This window comes from Oncorhynchus mykiss, chromosome 17, assembly GCF_013265735.2.
Source record: "Oncorhynchus mykiss isolate Arlee chromosome 17, USDA_OmykA_1.1, whole genome shotgun sequence".
NCBI classification, from domain to species: domain Eukaryota; kingdom Metazoa; phylum Chordata; class Actinopteri; order Salmoniformes; family Salmonidae; genus Oncorhynchus; species Oncorhynchus mykiss.
This window is the reverse complement of record NC_048581.1, coordinates 72,798,548-72,818,655: the sequence shown is the minus strand read 5'-3', so window position 1 is coordinate 72,818,655 and position 20,108 is coordinate 72,798,548. Positions and strand designations below refer to the sequence as shown.

General features: G+C 42.5%; 2 protein-coding genes across 5 annotated transcripts in view; one reads left to right on the top strand and one right to left on the bottom strand.

The window, feature by feature from the left end:
- Window positions 1–488, bottom strand: part of LOC110494516 (ras-related protein rab7) — a 10,395-nt gene extending 9,907 nt beyond the window's left edge. Inside the window, exon 1 of the mRNA XM_021569648.2 lies at window positions 145–488. The gene's annotated coding sequence lies outside the window, so the exon portion shown is untranslated. The remainder of the gene's footprint in view (window positions 1–144) is intronic.
- LOC110494515 (dolichyl-diphosphooligosaccharide--protein glycosyltransferase subunit 1) lies at window positions 50–20,108 on the top strand. Of its 4 annotated transcripts, none has more exons than XM_036950590.1 (11): window positions 10,442–11,890; window positions 12,126–12,203; window positions 13,009–13,073; window positions 16,516–16,822; window positions 16,972–17,181; window positions 17,300–17,492; window positions 17,612–17,711; window positions 17,798–17,936; window positions 18,235–18,354; window positions 18,507–18,752; window positions 18,857–20,108. In XM_036950590.1, the coding sequence occupies exons 3-11, from the start codon at window positions 13,057–13,059 to the stop codon at window positions 19,037–19,039; spliced, it is 1,515 nt and encodes a 504-aa protein (XP_036806485.1). In that variant the 5' UTR covers window positions 10,442–11,890; window positions 12,126–12,203; window positions 13,009–13,056; the 3' UTR covers window positions 19,040–20,108. The 4 variants fall into 4 exon arrangements, with proteins under 4 accessions (XP_036806486.1, XP_021425322.1, XP_036806485.1 ...); XM_036950589.1 differs by having other exon boundaries at window positions 12,031–12,203; XM_036950591.1 differs by lacking the exons at window positions 10,442–11,890; window positions 12,126–12,203 and adding an exon at window positions 50–68.

Genomic DNA, 20,108 nt, shown 5'->3' with positions numbered 1-20,108 from the left:
AGCTAGGTATCTGACTTCAGTGTCCAGCGCTCAACGCCCACTGCGGGGACAAACGACCCGTTAGCTAGGTAAGTAAATTGGTAAACATAAAATAACCATTCATCAAAATTTGTGCAGAAAAAAAATACCAGATACAAATCTTACCTTGATCAACCCAAACACAGGGAAGGAATGTTAAGGAATGTCCAAATGGGTCTTTCGTCTAACTAGATGAAAAACAGACGACCCACCCCCCCCACCCAACAACCTAACGTTCGTTTGCTAGTTAGTGGTGTGGTAACGTTGCTGTCAGAACGCACGTCTGTTTAATGATATGCAATATATACTTTCAATACTAGTAGGTAAGCCACCTGTGTTTCCAAAGTAAGATAAAGTATTAAGCAAGAGGAATCCCTGTAGGTATACTTGAAGAGGGCCTATTTCTTTTTCTTTTCAGTCTCTTGTCACTTCCTCCAAAACATCCTCTGAGTCAGCAATCTTCGACGTCATCACAGATGTTGACTAAGACACGCCCTAAACCCTGCCCCCTTTTTACTGTATATAGCAGGGTTTCCCAATTTAGGGGTCACCTCATTTGAAAATGGGATAGCTAGAGAAAACAGGGTAGTTTGACCAAAGTCGCGCTTGGTCAGCCTGGTCTCAGACACTCGACCTAACATTGTATACGTAAATCCGGGAAACTCAAATTAGTATAATATGTCAGATTTGGTATTTTTATTTTACTAGGCAAGTCAGTTAAGAACAAATTCTTATTTTCAATGATGGCCTAGGAAAAGTGGGTAACTGCCTTGTTCAGGGGCAGAATGACCAATTTTCTTACAACCTTCCGGTTACTAGTCCAACACTCTAACCACTAGGTTACTGTCCACCCTTATGTATGGTTACATAAGAAAAAGGTTTCTTATTAGCAGAACAATGAAAGGAGGGTGGTTGGCAGTGGTGGATGTGTGGGCGTATAACACCTATGACTAGAAACCCAAAGGTTACATGTTTGAATCTCATCACAGACAACGTTAGCATTTTGGTAGCTTTTAATCTACTTAGTACTTTTGAGCTACTTTGCAAGTATTTAGCAAATGAGGTCGTGAATGACCTCATTACTGAGTTCAAAATTGATTACATGGCTGTCTTCAGACTGTAGTGCTGCTTTTTTTGAAGCCACTCTTATGGAAGCCTCCCGCCGCCCAGACTACAGCTTAATAACAAACATTTAAAAAAACATGGTTATCAGTTAATGAAGACCTGATGAGAAGTTTGATGATATGTGCCCTAGCTTACCACGCAAAGGCACAATGGATTTATTTTTCCCTGGTTGACACAGACATGCTAAGGAAAGTGATATCATCATTTAAGCCTTCTACCTGCCTTCACAATCCTATCCTCACCATCTTCTTCAAAAAAACATGTATTTGCATTACTGAAGAAGTGCAAGATATTGTTAATCACTCCCCACTTTATGCAGATGACACCATTCTGTATACCTCTGGCCCTTCTTTGGACACTGTGTTAACTAATCTCCAGACAAGCTTCAATGCCATACAACTCTCCTTCTGTGGCCTCCAACTGCTCTTAAATACGAGTAAAACTAAATGCATGCTCTTCAACATATCACTGCCCGCCCGTCCAGCATCACTACTCTGGACGGTTCTGACTTAGAATATGTGGACAACTACAAATACCTAGGTGTCTGGCTAGACTGTAAACTCTTCTTCCAGACTCAAATTAAGCATCTCCAATCCAAAATTAAATCTAGAATTGGCTTCCTATTTCGCAACAAAGCATCCTTCACTCATGCTGCCAAACATACCCTCGTAAAACTGACCATCCTACCAATCCTCACCTTCGGCGATGCCATTTACAAAATTGCCTCCAACACTCTACTCAACAAATTGGATGCAGTCTATCACAGTGCCATCCGTTTTGTCACCAAAGCCCCATATACTACCCACCATTGCGACCTGTACACTCTCGTTGGCTGACCCTCGCTTCATACTCGTTGCCAAACCCACTGGCTCCAGGTCATCTACAAGTCTCTGCTAGGTAAAGCCCCACCTTATCGCAGCTCACTGGTCACCATAGCAGCACCTACCTGTAGCACGCGCTCCAGCAGGTATATCTCACTGGTCACCCCCAAAGCCAATTGTTCATTTGGCCGCTTTTCCTTCCAGTTCTCTATTGCCAATGACTGGAACAAACTGCAACAATCACTGAAGCTGGAGACCCATATCTCCCTCACTAGCTTTAAGCACCAGCTGTCAGAGCAGATCACTGGACCTGTACATAGCCCATCTGTAAATAACCCATCCAACTACCTCATCCCCATACTGTATTTATTTATCTTGCTCCTTTGCACCCCAGTATCTCAACTTGCACATTCATCTTCTGCACATCTACCATTCCAGTGTTTAATTGCTATATTGTAATTATTTTGCCACCATGGCCTATTTATTGCCTTTCCTCCCTTATCCTACCTCATTAGCACACACTGTATGTAGACTTTTTCTACTGTATTATTGACTGTATGTTTGTTTATTCCATGTGTAATTCTGTGTTGTTGTTTGTGTCGAACTGCTTTGCTTTATCTCGGCCAGGTCGCAGTTGCAAATGAGAACTTGTTCTCAACTAGCCTACCTGGTTAAATAAAGGTGAAATATTATTATTATTTTATCTTTTTACTTTCCCCACTGCACTAAAAATTGCTATGCTGAAACCCTTTCTGAAGAAAAGTAATCTAGATTGTTGAGCTTTTTAGCAATTTTCGGCCAACCTCCAACCTTCCATTCTTAAGCAAAATTCTGGAGAAATTGTTTTTCAAAAATAAAAAAATTAAATTCCAACTGTATTTTTGAAAAATTCCAATCTGTTTTCTGTGCATACCACAGTGCAGAGACAGCCTTAGTTAAAGTGGTAAATGATCTTAGAGCCAACACAGATGTCAAACATCTCTGTTCTCTTGGATTTAAGTCTTACATTCGACACTGTTGACCATGATGTCCTTCTGGACAGACTGTAGAGGTGGGTTGGCCTCTCCGGCCGAGTTCTAAATTGGTTTAAGACCTTTTTAACCGGTCAAGAGTTTATTTTGTCACCCTTGGTCAACATAACTCAGAGAAAATGCATATCACATGTGGCATTCAATTTTGGGTCCGGTACTGTTCAGTTTCTATATGTTACCTCTTGGTATCAGAAATTGATTTTCACTGCTACGCTGATGATACACAACTTAAAATGTCTGTGTCACCAGAGGATTTTTGCTCCACAGATAAATTATTAGACTGTATTAGTGGTTTAAATACTTGAATGGCTCACAACTTCCTCCAGCTAAATCAAGACAAGACCTAGGTACTTATTGTTGGAGCGAAATCACAGAGAGAGAATCTGGCCGCACATTTTAATACACAGGCAATAAAGATAAAACACCAGGTAAAAAACCTAAGTGTTATTTTAGATTCTGAACTCTATTTTGAATCACACATTAGGAATGTGACCAAAATAGCTTTTAACCACCTGAGGAACATTGCCAAGGTGCGGCCGTTTCTCTCTCAGGCTGATACAAAGAGACTCATCCATGCTTTTATGACAAGCAGGCTTGACTACTGTAATACTATCCTGTCTGGTCTACGCAAGAAAGCCATTGGTCAACTGTAAAACATACAGAATACAACAGCACAGGTACTGACCAAGATCAAACGGAGAGCACACATTACACCGTTTTAAGGTCTCTGCATTGGTGCCTGAGAGTTTTAGAAATAATTTTAAGATTATTATATTGTTTTTTAATTGTGCACCCCAATACATGTCAGACATGCTTGTAAGTTATGTACCTAGTAGGTCCCTCAGGTACTCTGGCACTGCCCTTTTAACAAGTGGTGGAAAAAGTATCAAATTGTCATCCTTGAGTAAAAGTAAGGATACTGAGTCACCTAGTCAAATACTACTTGAGTAAAAGTCTAAATGTATTTGGTTTGAAATATACTTAAGTATCAAAAGTAAATGTACACTGAACAAAATATAAACAACATTTAAAGTGTTGGTCCCATGTTTCATGAGCTGATAAGTATTTCTGTCTGTAATAAAGCCCTTTTGTGGGGAAAAACTCATTCTGATTGGCAAGGCCTGCCTCCCCATTGGATGGGCCTGGCTGCCAAGTGAGTGGGCATATGCCCTCCCAGGCCCACCCATAGCTGCCCCCCTGCCCAGTTATGTGAAATCCATAGATTAGGGCCTAATTTATTTATTTAAATTGACTGATTTCCTTATATTAATTGTAACTCAGTAAAATCTTTGAAATTGTTGCATGTTGCATTTAGATTTTTGTTCAGTATAGTTGAATGTAGTTCACTACTCCTCAATACTGAGGTTTTGCTCTGTGAGTGTATATGCAAGTGCATTTGTGAGTATGAGGCGTGTGTGTGATAGCTTGTGTCAGGGCCATGCACAGACCTTTCAGGAAGCAGGTGCTCAAAATGAAATAACCCATCCCACCCTTGAAAAATTGAGTTTCATCATTAATATCTCAATTCATAACCCTGGGCAAAGACGTCAATTCAATGTTGGTTCAACTTAATTTAATTGAGATGACGTGGAAACAACGTTGATTCAACCAGTGTGTGACCGGTGGGCACTAACTGCCTCTGTAGCAAAGGCCTATTTATTTCTGCAACAACACACTCACTAAATTGCAAGGAAGCTAGTTACAGTGCTCCCTGACATGACTAACATCGGGAGGGAAAGGTGTGTAGAGACACATTGTACAATATGAGGAGGACATTATAGTCCTAAAAAATCTTTCCAGTTTCACTGACTCACCCAAAGATGCGCAGCTCACTCGCTTGCTTTCCAACCTGTGTTTTTCCGCAATTGTATTTGAAATATTGCGAAAGACCTGTTTTGTCTGCATTGCCACAGTCATACTCACTGACAGATTTGCCGCGCATTGCCGAATGTAGGCTACACATAATCTGCAGCTAGGCAATTTTTTCACTCATGGTGTAGTAGGCTATTCTGAATGATTTATTTTATTTCTGAACACAAAGCAGTAATTCTTTACCTTTGGCAAATGTATTTCAATTGATCAGGGGTAAAAATGTATTTCAATTGATCAGGGGTAAAATGTATTTCAATTGATCAGGGGTAAAATGTATTTCAATTTATCAGGGGTGTTGCAGCACCTCCAGCACCCTTCCTATGGCTATGATTCTATAAGGAAAGACATTATGAAGTGCTGCTGCTCGTAGGCTATCAGCCAACCAGACCAAATGTTGATGATGATGTAAATCAAGTGTTTTCTAGTGTTAATCAAATGTTACGCTGCTGTGGCAGTGCATGCTACACACATTTGACCGGTGGCCACATTTCAAGCCATGCATGTTTGGATAGCAATCTCAGTACATGGCAGACTGGAAAATGACACATGTGACCTCCATACAGGGCAGTGGACGGGGAAGGGGTGGGGGAAGGCAAACTTGGCGATGTCACAACGACCTGGGGGCAGTGGGTTCAGAACAGCAATGACAAAAGCTGTATGTAGAGCTGCCCTCATAACAGCCTCAATTCGTCGGGCATGGACGACAAGGTGTGGAAAGCGTTCCACAGGGATGGTGGCCCATGTTGAATCCCACAGTTGTGTCAGTTTGGCTGGATGTCCAAACTGTTGAGTGTGAAAAACCCAGCAGTGTTGCAGTTCTTGACACAAACCGGTGTGCCTGGCATCGACAACCATACCCTGTTCAAAGGCACTTAAATATTTTGTCTTACCCATTCACCCTCTGGATGGCATGCACACAATCCATGTCTCAATTGTTTCATGGCTTAAAAATCCTTCTTTAAACCCCTTCATCTACACCCGCAGCAACCCTACTTCCCACGGTTATGCAGGTGCGTGCCTGGCTTGTGTTTTGTGTAAGTGAGTGTGCATCACTTGGTAGATGGCTAGTGATGGCTGTTCAACAGTCTGATGGTCTGGTTATGGAAGCAGTTTTTTAGTCTCTCGGTCATTGGCTCTGATGCACCTGTTCTGTCTCTGCCTGTCAGACAGCAGCCAATTGAACACTCAGTGGCTCAGGGGGCCATGCCAAATTTCTTCAGCCACCTGAGGTTGTAGAGGCGCTGTTGCAGTTTCTTCACCATGGTGTCAGTGTGGTGAGACCATTTTAGGACTTCAGTGATGTGCACGCTGAGGAACTTGACTCTTTTGACCCTATCCACTGCAGCCCCGTCGATGAAGATGGGGTTGTGCTCCCTCTTCTGTCTCCTGTCATCCACGATCAACTCCTTTGTTTTGTTGACGTTTAGGGAGAGATTATTTTCCTAGCACCACTCTGCCAGTGCTCTAACCTCCCTGTAGGCTTACTTGTCGTTGTTGGTAATCAGGCCTACCACTGACGTGTTGTCAGCAAACTTGATGATTGAGTTGGACTTGTGTGTGGCACGCAGTCATGGGTGAACAGGGAGTACATGTAGTTATGGCAGATACTATTCTATTTTTTGGTGACTTTAATATTCACATTTAAAAGTCCACAGACCCACTCCAAAAGGCTTTCGGGGCCATCATCGACTCAGTGGATTTTGTCCAACATGTCACGAGACCTACTCATTGCCACAGTCATACCCTGGATCTAGCTTTGTCCCGTGGAATAAATATTTTGGAATTAAATGTTTTTCCTCATAATCCTGGACTATCGGACCACCATTTTGTTTACATTTGCAATCGCAACAAATAATCTGCTCAGACCCCAACCAAGGATCATCAAAAGCCATGCTATAAACCCTCTGAAATATATTAAAGAAGCCAAAAACTGTTGGGGCCTTTCGATTTTTATACTCCAGTTTATAATATTATTATTTTAGAACAATGTGACTTGTATTAACACAATTTTAACATAGTGTTAACACAATTTCACAATAATGTTTTCTAAAGAAAACATAGTCCTATGTCTTAACCATTTACTGTCAATCACCATAGTTCAGAATAAATCAGTTGGTGTGACGAACCATAACAAAGGGAGAAATGCAGAGAGCAAGGTAAAGCAATTGTACCAGTTGTATCTATTGTCATTATAGAGACACCTGTTGGATAAATGTGATAAATAAAATTGGACTAGTTTTCAGGCCTTGTGGGAGGGTTTTGAGTGGTCATTGAGACGGTTCGATGAGTCCCTCCCGGGCGCCTGTGTAGGCGTGTTTTGCATCCGCTAAAAATGGATTTCATTCGATTTGGAGCCGGGCTGCCACCCGGGCATAAACCAGGTGCCCTGTTCAAAGCCAACGGCGAAGTCGGCTCAAAACAAAAGTGATGTAATTAAGCACGTGCAGTAATTAGTAGGATTCTGTGTTCTGTCTTCTGCCTTCCCAATGAAAACTAGTTCGAAAATTCAAACGTGTTTTATGAGAAAGAGATGTATGTTTTGGACGATGCTCCATGCTGCCTTTGCAGCCTTAATGCTTTATGTAAGAACCGGTCCACGAACGGGAATGCTAGATCTGCATTATCGGCTGCCTAGGCTATGGTTGGGTACAGGAACAATGCCAGGAACAATGCCATCCATGATAGCTATCTACATTCCATCTATATTCTGGTCATTCACAAGTAAAGTTGGGTTACAAGCTACAAGCTACACACAGATTTGTGTGTTACTGGAGAGAGACGTTTTGCAAAAAAAAAAGAAAAGGACAATGGCTCCCTCTGCCGTTTTTTTCTTCGGAACAGCATCTTTGGACCAGTTTGCGCCCTTCTTCTTCTATGATATCATGGTGGTCCGCAAACAAACGTGTAAGGTGCATGTCGCCACCTACTGTGCTAGAGTGTGCGATCAATCATGGTCTGCCAAATTCTGTACCACTACGAAAATACAATTAAAAACCAAATAAATCCCTACTAACTTCTACCCCACAATCCATTACAGTTGATCTATATCATGCTGAAACAATCCACCCTTAGAATTATTTAGCATGTCAACAACCATTGATAGTCAATAAAGTTAACTTCCTAGCTTTCATTGGTTAGGTTAACAACACGACTCAGGTTATGGAACTCAGAAATGCCAGGTTGAAGGTTATAGTGGATATGGCAAAAGAGTTATTGGGGGTAACAGATGTTACTGTCAAAGTTTCTTTTTACACAGCACATTCATGATCACAAGATTTATGAACAGGTCTGGAAACCATGCCAGGACTAGCAGAAGCCCCAGCTCCGACAGTAGGTTCACTTAGTACAGGAGCAGCAATGGAAGCGCCATCAGACCGCACTGTAGTTCCACCAATCTGTCTTACAACCTCTGCATACGATACATTATGACTGCTTTTATATTTCTGAGCCTCTAGCCTCTCTCTGCAACTGGCATCCACCAAATGCTGCACTATGTCCCTTATTTGACCCTCTTCTCTACTGATCAACCTTTTGGCCTCAATCACTCTTCCTCCCTTCACATTTTCTTTAATATTATCTATGGACATGCTGTAGATATTGTGACCCCCAGTGATGACTCCCATCAACCTAGCATAAGCACCAGGGTGTTGGTTTTTAATCTTCTTCCCATGAAGCTTTTCCATTTGCAGAATCTTCCCTTGCTGAGCCTGACTACCACAAAATATTAGCAATCTACCTTTTCCAATGAACCGGGCTAGTTTGATTTTAAATGAGGCCCTGTGGTCTCATCAAACACTCACCACTTTCTACACCAACACATCTTTACTCTTGCATCCTACCTTGACCTTCTTTATGCTTTCGTCAGTAGACTCTTCACTGCTTTCAGTTTCATGACCTCTTTTCTTCCTATGTCTTTCCACTACTGACCATTCAGGTCATCCTCCCGCTCCATATCATCAGAACAGACACCCATATTGTTCGCATTCCAGTACAGCTGTTGCTTCACCAACTTTTTCTCAATTTCCTCCATTTCGTCCACACTACTCGCTGCCATATCCAACCCGAGTGCGTTGTCAAGCCCTCACTCACACTCAAACCCGGGCCAGCCATGTCATGTTTTTGATGAGACAAATAACATTTAACAAACTGTTTTCAGCGTTACAAGTCTTCTCCTCATCTGCAAACGCACTACTCTCAGCGATTCCTGAGCATCAACCATTTAGCCTGAAATTGAGAAAAAGTTGGCGAAGTAACAGCTGTGCTGGAATGCGAACAATATGGGGGTCAGTTCTGATGGTATGGAGCGTGAGGCATTAAAAAAAATATGATGGGAGAAAGAGTGATTGAGGCCAGGTTGATCAGTAGGAAAGAAGGTCAAACAAATGAAAGCCTATCAGTGCTGCTGAGGTGTGAGAAGGTTATGCCTGGAAAAGTACAGATAGGATTCCTTAGTTTCAATGTCAGAGCATTTGTCCCTTTCCCATTGCAGTGTTTTAAATGCAAAAGAATTGGACATGTAGCTGCTCAATGTAAAGGAAGGAAAAGATGTGCCAAGTGTGGAGGGTAACATGATTAAGGTGAATGTGGGAGTAATGTGAAGGTTAAGTGTTGTAATTGTGGGGTGGGGAGGCATAGCACAGCATTTGGTGGATGCCAGGTGCAGAGAGAGGCTAGACAGACTCAGAGATATATAATTAGTCATGATGTATCATTTGCAGAGGCTGTAAGACAGATTCCTAGAACTACAGTGTGGAAGGATAGAGCTTCCATGGCTGTTCCTGTAGTAAGTGCACCTAATGTCGGGGCTGGTGTTTCTGCTGGTCCTGGCATGGTTTGGAGGCCTGTTCAGAAATCTTGTACTCATGAATGTGTGGTGTCAAAGCACACTTTGACAATGAATAAAGTTGACTTCATAGCTTTTATTAGTAAGGTTATCAATACGATTCAGGTCTATCACGCTAGTGCTTAATTTCTAAATTGTAATTGTTTCGCCACTATGCCCTATTTATTACCTACCTTCCTTATCTTACCTAATTTGCACACTCTGTATATAGACTTTTTTTCTCTATTGTGTTATTGACTGTATGTTTGTTTATTCCATGTGTAACTCTGTGTTGTTGGTTGTGTCACACTGCTTCGCATTATCTTGGCCAGGTCACAGTTGTAAATGAGAACTTGTTCTCAACTAGCCTACCTGGTTAAATAAAGGTGAAATAAGTAAATAAAAAGGTTGTGGAAAGCAGAAATGCCAGGTTGAAGGTTATTGTGGATAAAGCAAAAGAGATATTGGGGGTAGCAGATGTTACTGTTGAAATGGTTGTTGACATGCTGAACAATCCTAAAGGTGGAGTTTTTCAGCATGATATAGATCAAGTTTAATGGGGTAGAAGTTAGTAGGGATTTCTTTGGTTTTTATTTTATTTTCATGGTAGTACAGAATTGGGCAGATCATGATTGATCCTACATTCCAGCACAGTAGGTGGCGGCGGCATGCACTTAAATGATTGTTTGCGGACCGCCATGATATCATAGAAGAAGAAGAACCATTTAGCCTGGGAAGCAACCATCATTTCCGGTGTTCTGTCGAAACGGCCCCTCCTAGGAAATGCTTTTGAGAACTTGATATAGCTAGCTGAAGTGGAATAGGAAGAATAGGAAGTATCGCAAGAAGCGAGATCAGCGTGTTTTGAGAGAAAATTATGGCGGAAGCAGATGATGAAGTGGATTCTGAATCTAATGGCGGTAGAATCAAGGATAATTGGAATATTGTCCAAAAATAATGGAAACGGAGAAAAGTAGTATACAATGATGAGAATGTCACTTTGTATCTTGTAGGATTGTACGGTTTATTAATGAGGAGCAGCTGGTCGAATGACCAATCTTGAGGAATCCATTGGCGATATCCAAACTGGTGGAGAAAGTGCTGGGTAGAGTGAAGGCTGTGAGGATCAGGAGAGGCGGGCATGTTTAGATTTTATGTGCTTCTGCGGATCAGAAGAAACGTGTGTTGCGTCTCACACGATTTGATACGTTTGAAGTGTCGTGTGTGTCTCTTGGGAACAGGGCACCCCTCAAGGGGGTTATAGCTGGTGTCTCGTGGAAGTGGATGTTGAAGAGATGAAAAATATTCCTGGAGTGATTGATGCACGTCGGCTGAATCATGTGGTGAATTAAGAAAAAGAGGAGAGTATCTGTTTTGTTTTTTGATATGGAGTCTATCCCTATTCAAGTGCATTTAGGGTATATTAACTACAGAGTCAGATTATTTATCCAAAGACCAATGCAGTGTGATCATTCTAAAGCTTTTGGTCATGTTTCAAGTGTTTGCATACGGGAGAACCCGAGATGTCCAAGTTGTGGAAAATATCATATCGTATTATAAAAGTGATGAAAATGTTGCAATTGCGGTGGGAACCATGAAGCCACATCTTTTGAATGCCCCACAAAGGTGAAAGAGAATGAGGGGGCCAAAGTCAGGGCTGTCCAGAGCATTTCATATGCAGCAGCTGTTAATGGGTTAACGGTTTGTTTGAATGGTTCACCTGAAGAGTTCATGGTGGTGGATAGTCTTTCACTGAAGGCTGCAGGGGCTTCATTTCACGAGGAGGATCCTGACATTTTAAAGGTTAAGAAGGTGGCCTTTTATAGCTATAGTGATTAATTGCCCTGCCAAGGTGGAGAGAAGGTCCAGGAAGATAGAAATCATTGTGGGTGCAGCAGAGCGGTTCCTTGGGCTGAAAGATTTATCTGCGAAAGAGTTACCACCCTCCAAGGCCCTAGATATGGAGATTTGTTTTGTTTTCTCAATGTACTATTTTTGTTTGGGTGGATTAAGTTAGTTACGAATTTTATTTTTTACCTTGTTTTGGTTTCAACCCGTCCAGTTGGTGGCGGCAAAATATATGTTTTGGTTGTAGTCTGTCATAAAACCCACAGAAGAAGAAGACGAAGAAGAAGTTTACGCCATTACGTGAGAAATGAATTAAGCGTCATCCTTTCGGCTGCAACTTTGATCCTAAAGCGGTGCGCGGCATTTTTGTTTTTTCCCCCTCTCTAGCTTCAACTATACATACTGTTTAATTCTATAACAATGGCGCGAAGCATACCTTTCTGCACAGTTCCCACTTGTCTGCTCCTTATCACCGGACTGTGTTATCGAGTAGTTGCCGACGGGCTGGTGAACGAGGAGGTGAAACGGACAGTGGACCTGAGCACGCACATTGCTAAGATAACAGCAGAGATTCTTCTGTTAAACCAGGGAGACTCGGCGGTGCATAGCTTTATATTGGCAGTAGAGCCCGAATTGGCCCCCAACCTTGCGTACGTCGGAGCATCGGTAAGTGACTTAGGAATGCATTCGCTGTAAACCAAACATTTTTCTCCAGGTAGTTAACACATGATTATAGGTAACGTTAGTAGGATAGGTAATTAACCTAGCTAGCAATAGCATGCACATATTTGTCCTGCAGCGCCCAGTCAATTTATTTACCTTTATTTTACTAGGCAAGTCAGTTAAGAACAAATTCTTATTTCCAATGACGTCCTAGGAACAGTGGGTTAACTGCCTGTTCAGGGGCAGAACGACAGATTTGTACCTTGTCAGCTCGGGGGTTTGAACTTGCAACCTTCCAGTTACTAGTCAAGGCAAGGAAGATAACTTGCTAGATAGCAAATGCTTTTTTGCTAACAATGCAAGGCTGTAGCAATAAAATATAAGTGAATTATGTGATTGTGGCGTGGAACTGTTTGAATGGGCTAACGAGTGCACTTCCGCCGCACTCGTTCTGTCAGGAATGACACGTATCCGCAGAGGGAAGTTATTTCCGTGTCTTATCTATATTCTGAACATCTCCTTTTTATGTGCATGATTTTGGGACCTTTGATTATGTAAGATAATGTTTAGTAACTAGTTAGAATAAATGTTTTCCTCATGGTGAGGGTTGTAAATTAAGATTTGTGTGTGCTACCAGTGATTGTGTGCACACCACCCATAGCCGTGGGGAATCAGTACTAACTCTAGTCACAACGCAACATACTCAAACTCATTCCTATCTACAATGAATAAACATCAGGTCCAGTTGCAGTAATAAGAGTTGAATTGCACTGGATTGGACAGACATGTAAACATGTGTCTTTGCCAGGTGAAGGGTGATGAAGAGGAGGATGGCATACTTGAGCTCAAGCAGACAATGATCCAAGGCCAAAGGTGAGAGGTCTATAATTGCTGGTGCATCCCTGTTTACTAACGTTTCGAACACACAGAGAGCGTCTTTGTGCAAAATAGTATGCAGCATCATCTGGATATGTGTGCAACAAAAGTTAAACATTCACCTTCTGCTACCATTTGTGTGGAGCCGTCTACGCATACATTTTCACGCATACATTTTCACGCATACGTATGTACCACACCGAACGCACTGCAACTGCCTCTGCAATGCTGCAAGGCAAACACAACTTTTCATAGGAAATGAATGGAATTCTGGTGTACCAAAATGCCATGATGCTATCGGTGTGTTCGAAGTAAAGGTCGACCGATTAATCGGAATGGCCGATTTAATTAGGGCCAATTTTCATAATTTTTCATAACAATCGGAAATCTGTATTTTTGGACACCAATTTTTCAGGTTTTTAATTTTTTTACACCTTTTATTTAATCTTTATTTAACTAGGCAAGTCAGTTAAGAACACATTCTTATTTTCAATGACGGCCTAGGAACAGTGGGTTAACTGCCTCGTTCAGGGGCAGAACGACCAATTTTCACCTTGTCAGCTCGGGGGATCCAGTCTTGCAACTTTACAGTTAAGTCGTCCAACGCAATAACAACCTGCCTCTTGTTGCACTCCACAAGGAGACTGCCTGTTACGCGAATGCAGTAAACCAAGGTAAGTTGCTAGCTAGCATTAAACTTACAGTGCCTTGCGAAAGTATTCGGCCCACTTGAACTTTGCAACCTTTTGCCACATTTCAGGCTTCAAACATAAAGATATAAAACTGTATTTTTTTGTGAAGAATCAACAACAAGTGGGACACAATCATGAAGTGGAACGACATTTATTGGATATTTCAAACTTTTTTAACAAATCAAAAACTGAAAAATTGGGAGTGCAAAATTATTCAGCCCCTTTACTTTCAGTGCAGCAAACTCTCTCCAGAAGTTCAGTGAGGATCTCTGAATGATCCAATGTTGACCTAAATGACTAATGATGATAAATACAATCCACCTGTGTGTAATCAAGTCTCCGTATAAATGCACCTGCACTGTGATAGTCTCAGAGGTCTGTCAAAAGTGCAGAGAGCATCATGAAGAACAAGGAACACACCAGGCAGGTCCGAGATACTGTTGTGAAGAAGTTTAAAGCCGGATTTGGATACAAAATGATTTCCCAAGCTTTAAACATCCCAAGGAGCACTGTGCAAGCGATAATATTGAAATGGAAGGAGTATCAGACCACTGCAAATCTACCAAGACCTGGCCGTCCCTCTAAACTTTCAGCTCATACAAGGAGAAGACTGATCAGAGATGCAGCCAAGAGGCCCATGATCACTCTGGATGAACTGCAGAGATCTACAGCTGAGGTGGGAGACTCTGTCCATAGGACAACAATCAGTCGTATATTGCACAAATCTGGCCTTTATGGAAGAGTGGCAAGAAGAAAGCCATTTCTTAAAGATATCCATAAAAAGTGTCGTTTAAAGTTTGCCACAAGCCACCTGCGAGACACACCAAACATGTGGAAGAAGGTGCTCTGGTCAGATGAAACCAAAATTGAACTTTTATGTTTGGTGTAAAAGCAACACAGCCCATCACCCTGAACACACCATCCCCACTGTCAAACATGGTGGTGGCAGCATCATGGTTTGGGCCTGCTTTTCTTCAGCAGGGACAGGGAAGATGGTTAAAATTGATGGGAAGATGGATGGAGCCAAATACAGGACCATTCTGGAAGAAAACCTGATGGAGTCTGCAAAAGACCTGAGACTGGGACGGAGATTTGTATTCCAACAAGACAATGATCCAAAACATAAAGCAAAATCTACAATGGAATGGTTCAAAAATAAACATATCCAGGTGTTAGAATGGCCAAGTCAAAGTCCAGACCTGAATTCAATCGAGAATCTGTGGAAAGAACTGAAAACTGCTGTTCACAAATGCTCTCCATCCAACCTCACTGAGCTCGAGCTGTTTTGCAAGGAGGAATGGGAAAAAATTTCAGTCTCTCGATGTGCAAAACTGATAGACATACCCCAAGCGACTTACAGCTGTAATCGCAGCAAAAGGTGGCGCTACAAAGTATTAACTTAAGGGGGCTGAATAATTTTGCACGTCCAATTTTTCAGTTTTTGATTTGTTAAAAAAGTTTGAAATACCCAATAAATGTCGTTCCACTTCATGATTGTGTCCCACTTGTTGTTGATTCTTCACAAAAAAATACAGTTTTATATCTTTATGTTTGAAGCCTGAAATGTGGCAAAAGGTTGCAAAGTTCAAGGGGGCCGAATACTTTCGCAAGGCACTGTATCTTATAAAAATCAATCAATCATAATCACTAGTTAACTACACATGGTTGATGATATTACTAGATATTATCTAGCGTGTCCTGCGTTGCATATCTGACTGAGCATACAAGTATCTAAGTATCTGACTGAGCGGTGGTAGGCAGAAGCAGGCGCGTAAACATTCATTCAAACAGCACTTTCGTTCGTTTTGCCAGCAGCTCTTCGTTGTGCGTCAAGCATTGCGCTGTTTATGACTTCAAGCATATCAACTCCCGAGATGAGGCTGGTGTAACCGAAGTGGAATGGCTGACTAGTTAGCGCGCGCTAATAGCGTTTCAAACGTCACTCGCTCGCTCTGAGCCTTGGCGTGGTTGTTCCCCTTGCTCTGCATGGGTAACGCTGCTTCCAGGGTGGCTGTTTGTGTTCCTGGTTCGAGCCCAGGGAGGAGCGAGGAGAGGGACGGAAGCTATACTGTTACACTGGCAATACTAAAGTGCCTATAAGAACATCCAATAGTCAAAAAGGTATATGAAATACAAATCGTATAGAGCGAAATTGTCCTATAATTCCTATAACTACAACCTAAAACTTCTTACCTGGGAATATTGAAGAATCCTTAAAAGGAACCACCCGCTTTCATATGTTCTCATGTTCTGAGCAAGGAACTTAAACGTTAGCTTTCTTACATGGCACATATTGCACTTTTACTTCGCCAACACTTTGTTTTTGCATTATTTAAACCACGTTGAACATGTTTCATTATTTATTTGAGGCTAAATTGATGTTATTGATGTATTATATTAAGTTAAAATAAGTGTTCATTCAGTATTGTTGTAATTGTCATTATTACAAATAAAAAAAAATGTCAGGTTAATCGGTATCGGCTTTTTTGGTCCTCCAATAATCGGTATCGGCGTTGAAAAATCATAATCGCTCGACCTTGAGTTCGAAGGGTATGTTGCTTATCCATTGTCAAGCATTGGACTATAAAGTTTCTAGATATGCACATTTTCACCACGTTAAACTTCACCCCTTTTTTTTCCTGTGGAGTTTGTCACTGTTTTAGTTAGTCCCCTTGTTTTTTTAAAGCCATATACGTTGGTGCTGGTGTCCACTGACCTGACCCCTCCTGTCTGCTAACCTCTTACAGTGGGGAGTTCTACAAGGTGCAGTTACCCTCCAGTCTGGCCGTTGGCGCAAAGCTGCGAGTGAAGGTGGAGACAGTCCTAAGCCACATTCTGAGGCCCTTTCCCACCCACATCACCCAGGCTGAGCGTCAGCTGGTGGTGTTCCAGGGCAACCACTACCTGTACTCTCCATACCCCACCCGCAGCCAGACCACCCGTGTCCGCCTTGCCTCTAAGACTGTGGAGAGCTACACCAAGCTGGGCAACCCCAGCAAGAGTGATGAGGCCATTGAGTACGGCCCCTTCCGTGATGTCGCCCCATTCAGTGAGGTATAATGTCTCTGAGGGCCCTGGGTTTGAGATACATTTGTTGTTGAATGGTCTGAACACTGTTGGGCCAGCTGAATAGCAGACATTGGCTTAGTAGATTCATATTTGGAAGAGAAGTTTGATATTTCTTTGTTTCTCATTCTTTTTAGGATGCCCTGAAGGTCCATTATGAGAACAACACCCCCTTCCTCACCATTAGCAGCATCACCCGCATCATTGAAGTTTCTCATTGGGGAAACATTGCTGTGGAAGAGACAATTGACATGAGGCACACAGGGGCATTCCTGAAAGGGCCTTTCTCCCGTTATGACTACCAGCGCCAGTCTGACAGTGGCATCTCATCAGTCAAATCCTTTAAGGTGTGTTGATTTTAAAGACACTTTTATTGCCATGGAATATTGGTGCATTTGCAAATCATGCTCTCAAAGGTGACTTGTAAAGATTCTATAATAACTACATCTCCTCTTTCTCACAAAGACCATCCTTCCTGCCTCAGCCCAGGATGTGTACTACCGGGATGAGATCGGCAACATCTCCACCTCCCACCTCCAGATTCTGGAAGACTCTGTGGAGGTGGAGGTTAGGCCCCGATTCCCCCTGTTTGGTGGCTGGAAAACCCACTACATTATCGGCTACAATCTGCCCAGCTACGAGTACCTCTACACCCTGGGTGAGTTGAGTTGACTAGATTACCATATTACGATAACTGTTTATAACCAGAACTCTTTTTAAAGAGAAATGGCCGAACTGAAAGCTTAAAAATAATATGCTAATTAAAATATTCCTTAGGGGATCAGTACGCTCTGAAGATGAGGCTGGTTGACCATGTATATGATGACCAGGTCATCGACTCCCTCACTGTTAAACTCATACTGCCAGAAGGCGCCAGGTGAGTATGTATGATGTTTATTTAGCATCTGTGGAAATGCATTGATCTCCTGTTTGATTGTATTGATCCATGTCTCTTCCTCTCAGGAACATCCATGTGGAAACCCCCTACCCCATTGACCGTATTCCAGACCAGCTGCACTACACTTACCTAGACACCTTTGGCCGTCCCGTGCTGGTGGCGTCTAAAAACAACCTGGTGGAGCAGCACATCCAGGACGTAGTGGTGAGCTGCAAAGCCCCTAGTGGAGGAGGGAACAGAGACTTTCGGGGGAGGTACAGGGGAGAAAGGAAGGCAGTTTGTCTTTGGTTTCACTGAATCTGGAAAACCAGCGTGCCGTTACGGTGACAGGATTATTATAAGCAACGGCTCTGGAGTTATGCCACTGAAATATATATATATTTTTTTAAACAATCAAGATGCATGCTTTACATCTGCAAACCCTTTCAGAGAAATGCTTTAGAAGCTATGTAAGGTTCCCAATTGATGGTGTGAGTTCCTCAGTGTCTGTCTCATCCCCCAGGTGCATTATACCTTCAATAAGGTCCTGATGCTGCAGGAGCCCCTGTTGGTGGTGGGGGCATTCTACATCCTCTTCTTCACTGTCATCATCTATGTGCGCCTGGACTTCTCCATCACTAAGGTACACCATCCTCAACATACTCCCCATCAGTCTCTTTAATAGTGGTAGCACTTGTACTCTCCACATCACTCCCTTCTATGTTTATCTCCTTTTTCCTGTATGCACTTGCTGATTGTCTCGTGTGTGTGTGTCTTCGCATCCCCCCGTTTCAGGACCCTGCTGCAGAGGTTCGTATGAAGGTGTCCTCCATCACAGAGCAGGTCCTGACCCTGGTCAACAAGCGTTTAGGGCTGTACCGCCACATGGACGAGGTGGTGAATCGCTATAAGCAATCTCGAGACACAGGGGCCCTGAACAGCGGCCGCAAGATCCTGGAGGCCGACCACCGCACCCTCACCAACGACATCAGCTCCCTGCAGGCCCGCCTCAAAGCAGAGGGCTCCGACCTTGCAGATAAGGTGTGTGTGTATTCAATTGTGTATACAGTGTTTGGTGTGTGTACAGTTTATACCTGTGTGCATACACTGTGTTGAACCTCACATTTCCTTGTGTTTGTCAACAGGTGGGTGAGGTGCAGAAGCTGGACGGCCAGGTGAAGGAGCTGGTGTGTCGCTCTTGGCAGGAGGCTGAGCGCCTGGTGGCAGGCAAGGTTAAGAAGGAGGCCTACATCGACAACGAGAAGACCCTCTCTAGCAAGAGACTGGAGCTGGTGACCCGCATCGACAGTCTGCTGGACACCCTGTAAACACCACTATACACGTGTCAGTTTACAAAAAACACACATTGTGCTGCCCCAACTACACATCTGTTGATCCATCCCTGCAGTTATTATAAAATAAGAAATATTTACCTTTGCTCATTGTCCATCCCACTCACAAAGTACACACACTAAAGGAACCTGTAGGTGCATGCAAACACTCGTGCCTTTGTGCCTCGCAAGAAACACAACAGCGTTATGCTTAACACCACAGGGAATGCTTGCAGGACCTTACATGGCGGTCTAAGTTAAATTGCTTGGAAGAGCTCTGTTGTTCCTAAATGCAGAATTTAACTGTTTAAATTTGGAATGTTTTGTGTATTTTTTTTTAACCTTTTTTTTGAATGGTGATAAATATATATTTTTGTGTTACTCTTTAGGGTTTTCATGTCACATCTGTCCTGTGTCTATACTCCCTTGAGTCCCTCCATCCTGTGCTCTCTTAAGGGTGGAGTAGTCATCAGTGCCCCTGAAATAAGGGATCCCTTGTGAGTCAAACAGTCTCTAAATGTCTTCGTCATATTCTTTGCACTTACGAACTATTGTTACTTCCCCCTGGCTGTTTATATTTGAACAAAGTTGAAGCTCTGAAATGGTGTGGACCCCAATCCAAAGGGTTACCATCTTCATGTTAAGTTTCTCATTGTCCCTCTAATATTTTATAACATTTTGTATAATTTCTCTTTGTAATTTTGTTTGATATGAGATTAGGCCATGTGTGTGTGGGGAATAGTATGGGGCAGTCGAAGACGTTGAGTGATAATGTATGTGAACCTGTATCATCAGTAAATTAAATGGGGGAAAATGAACCAAGTTTGAAACATTGTCTGACAACTGTTTTAAAATAGAAATGATTCCTCCACTTTTAAAACTCTTTAGGGAAGTCACCTAGTTCCACCACCGGAGGGCACTCTTGCTCAATATATTTTTCCCATCTGTGGTGGGTAAGTGAGGCTTTTGACTTGGGAAAGGGATAGTGCCTACAAAGTTGACTGTTTTATTTTAATATGGAAGCAACCCCAAATAAAACAACTGGTGCTCAATTCATATAATGTGA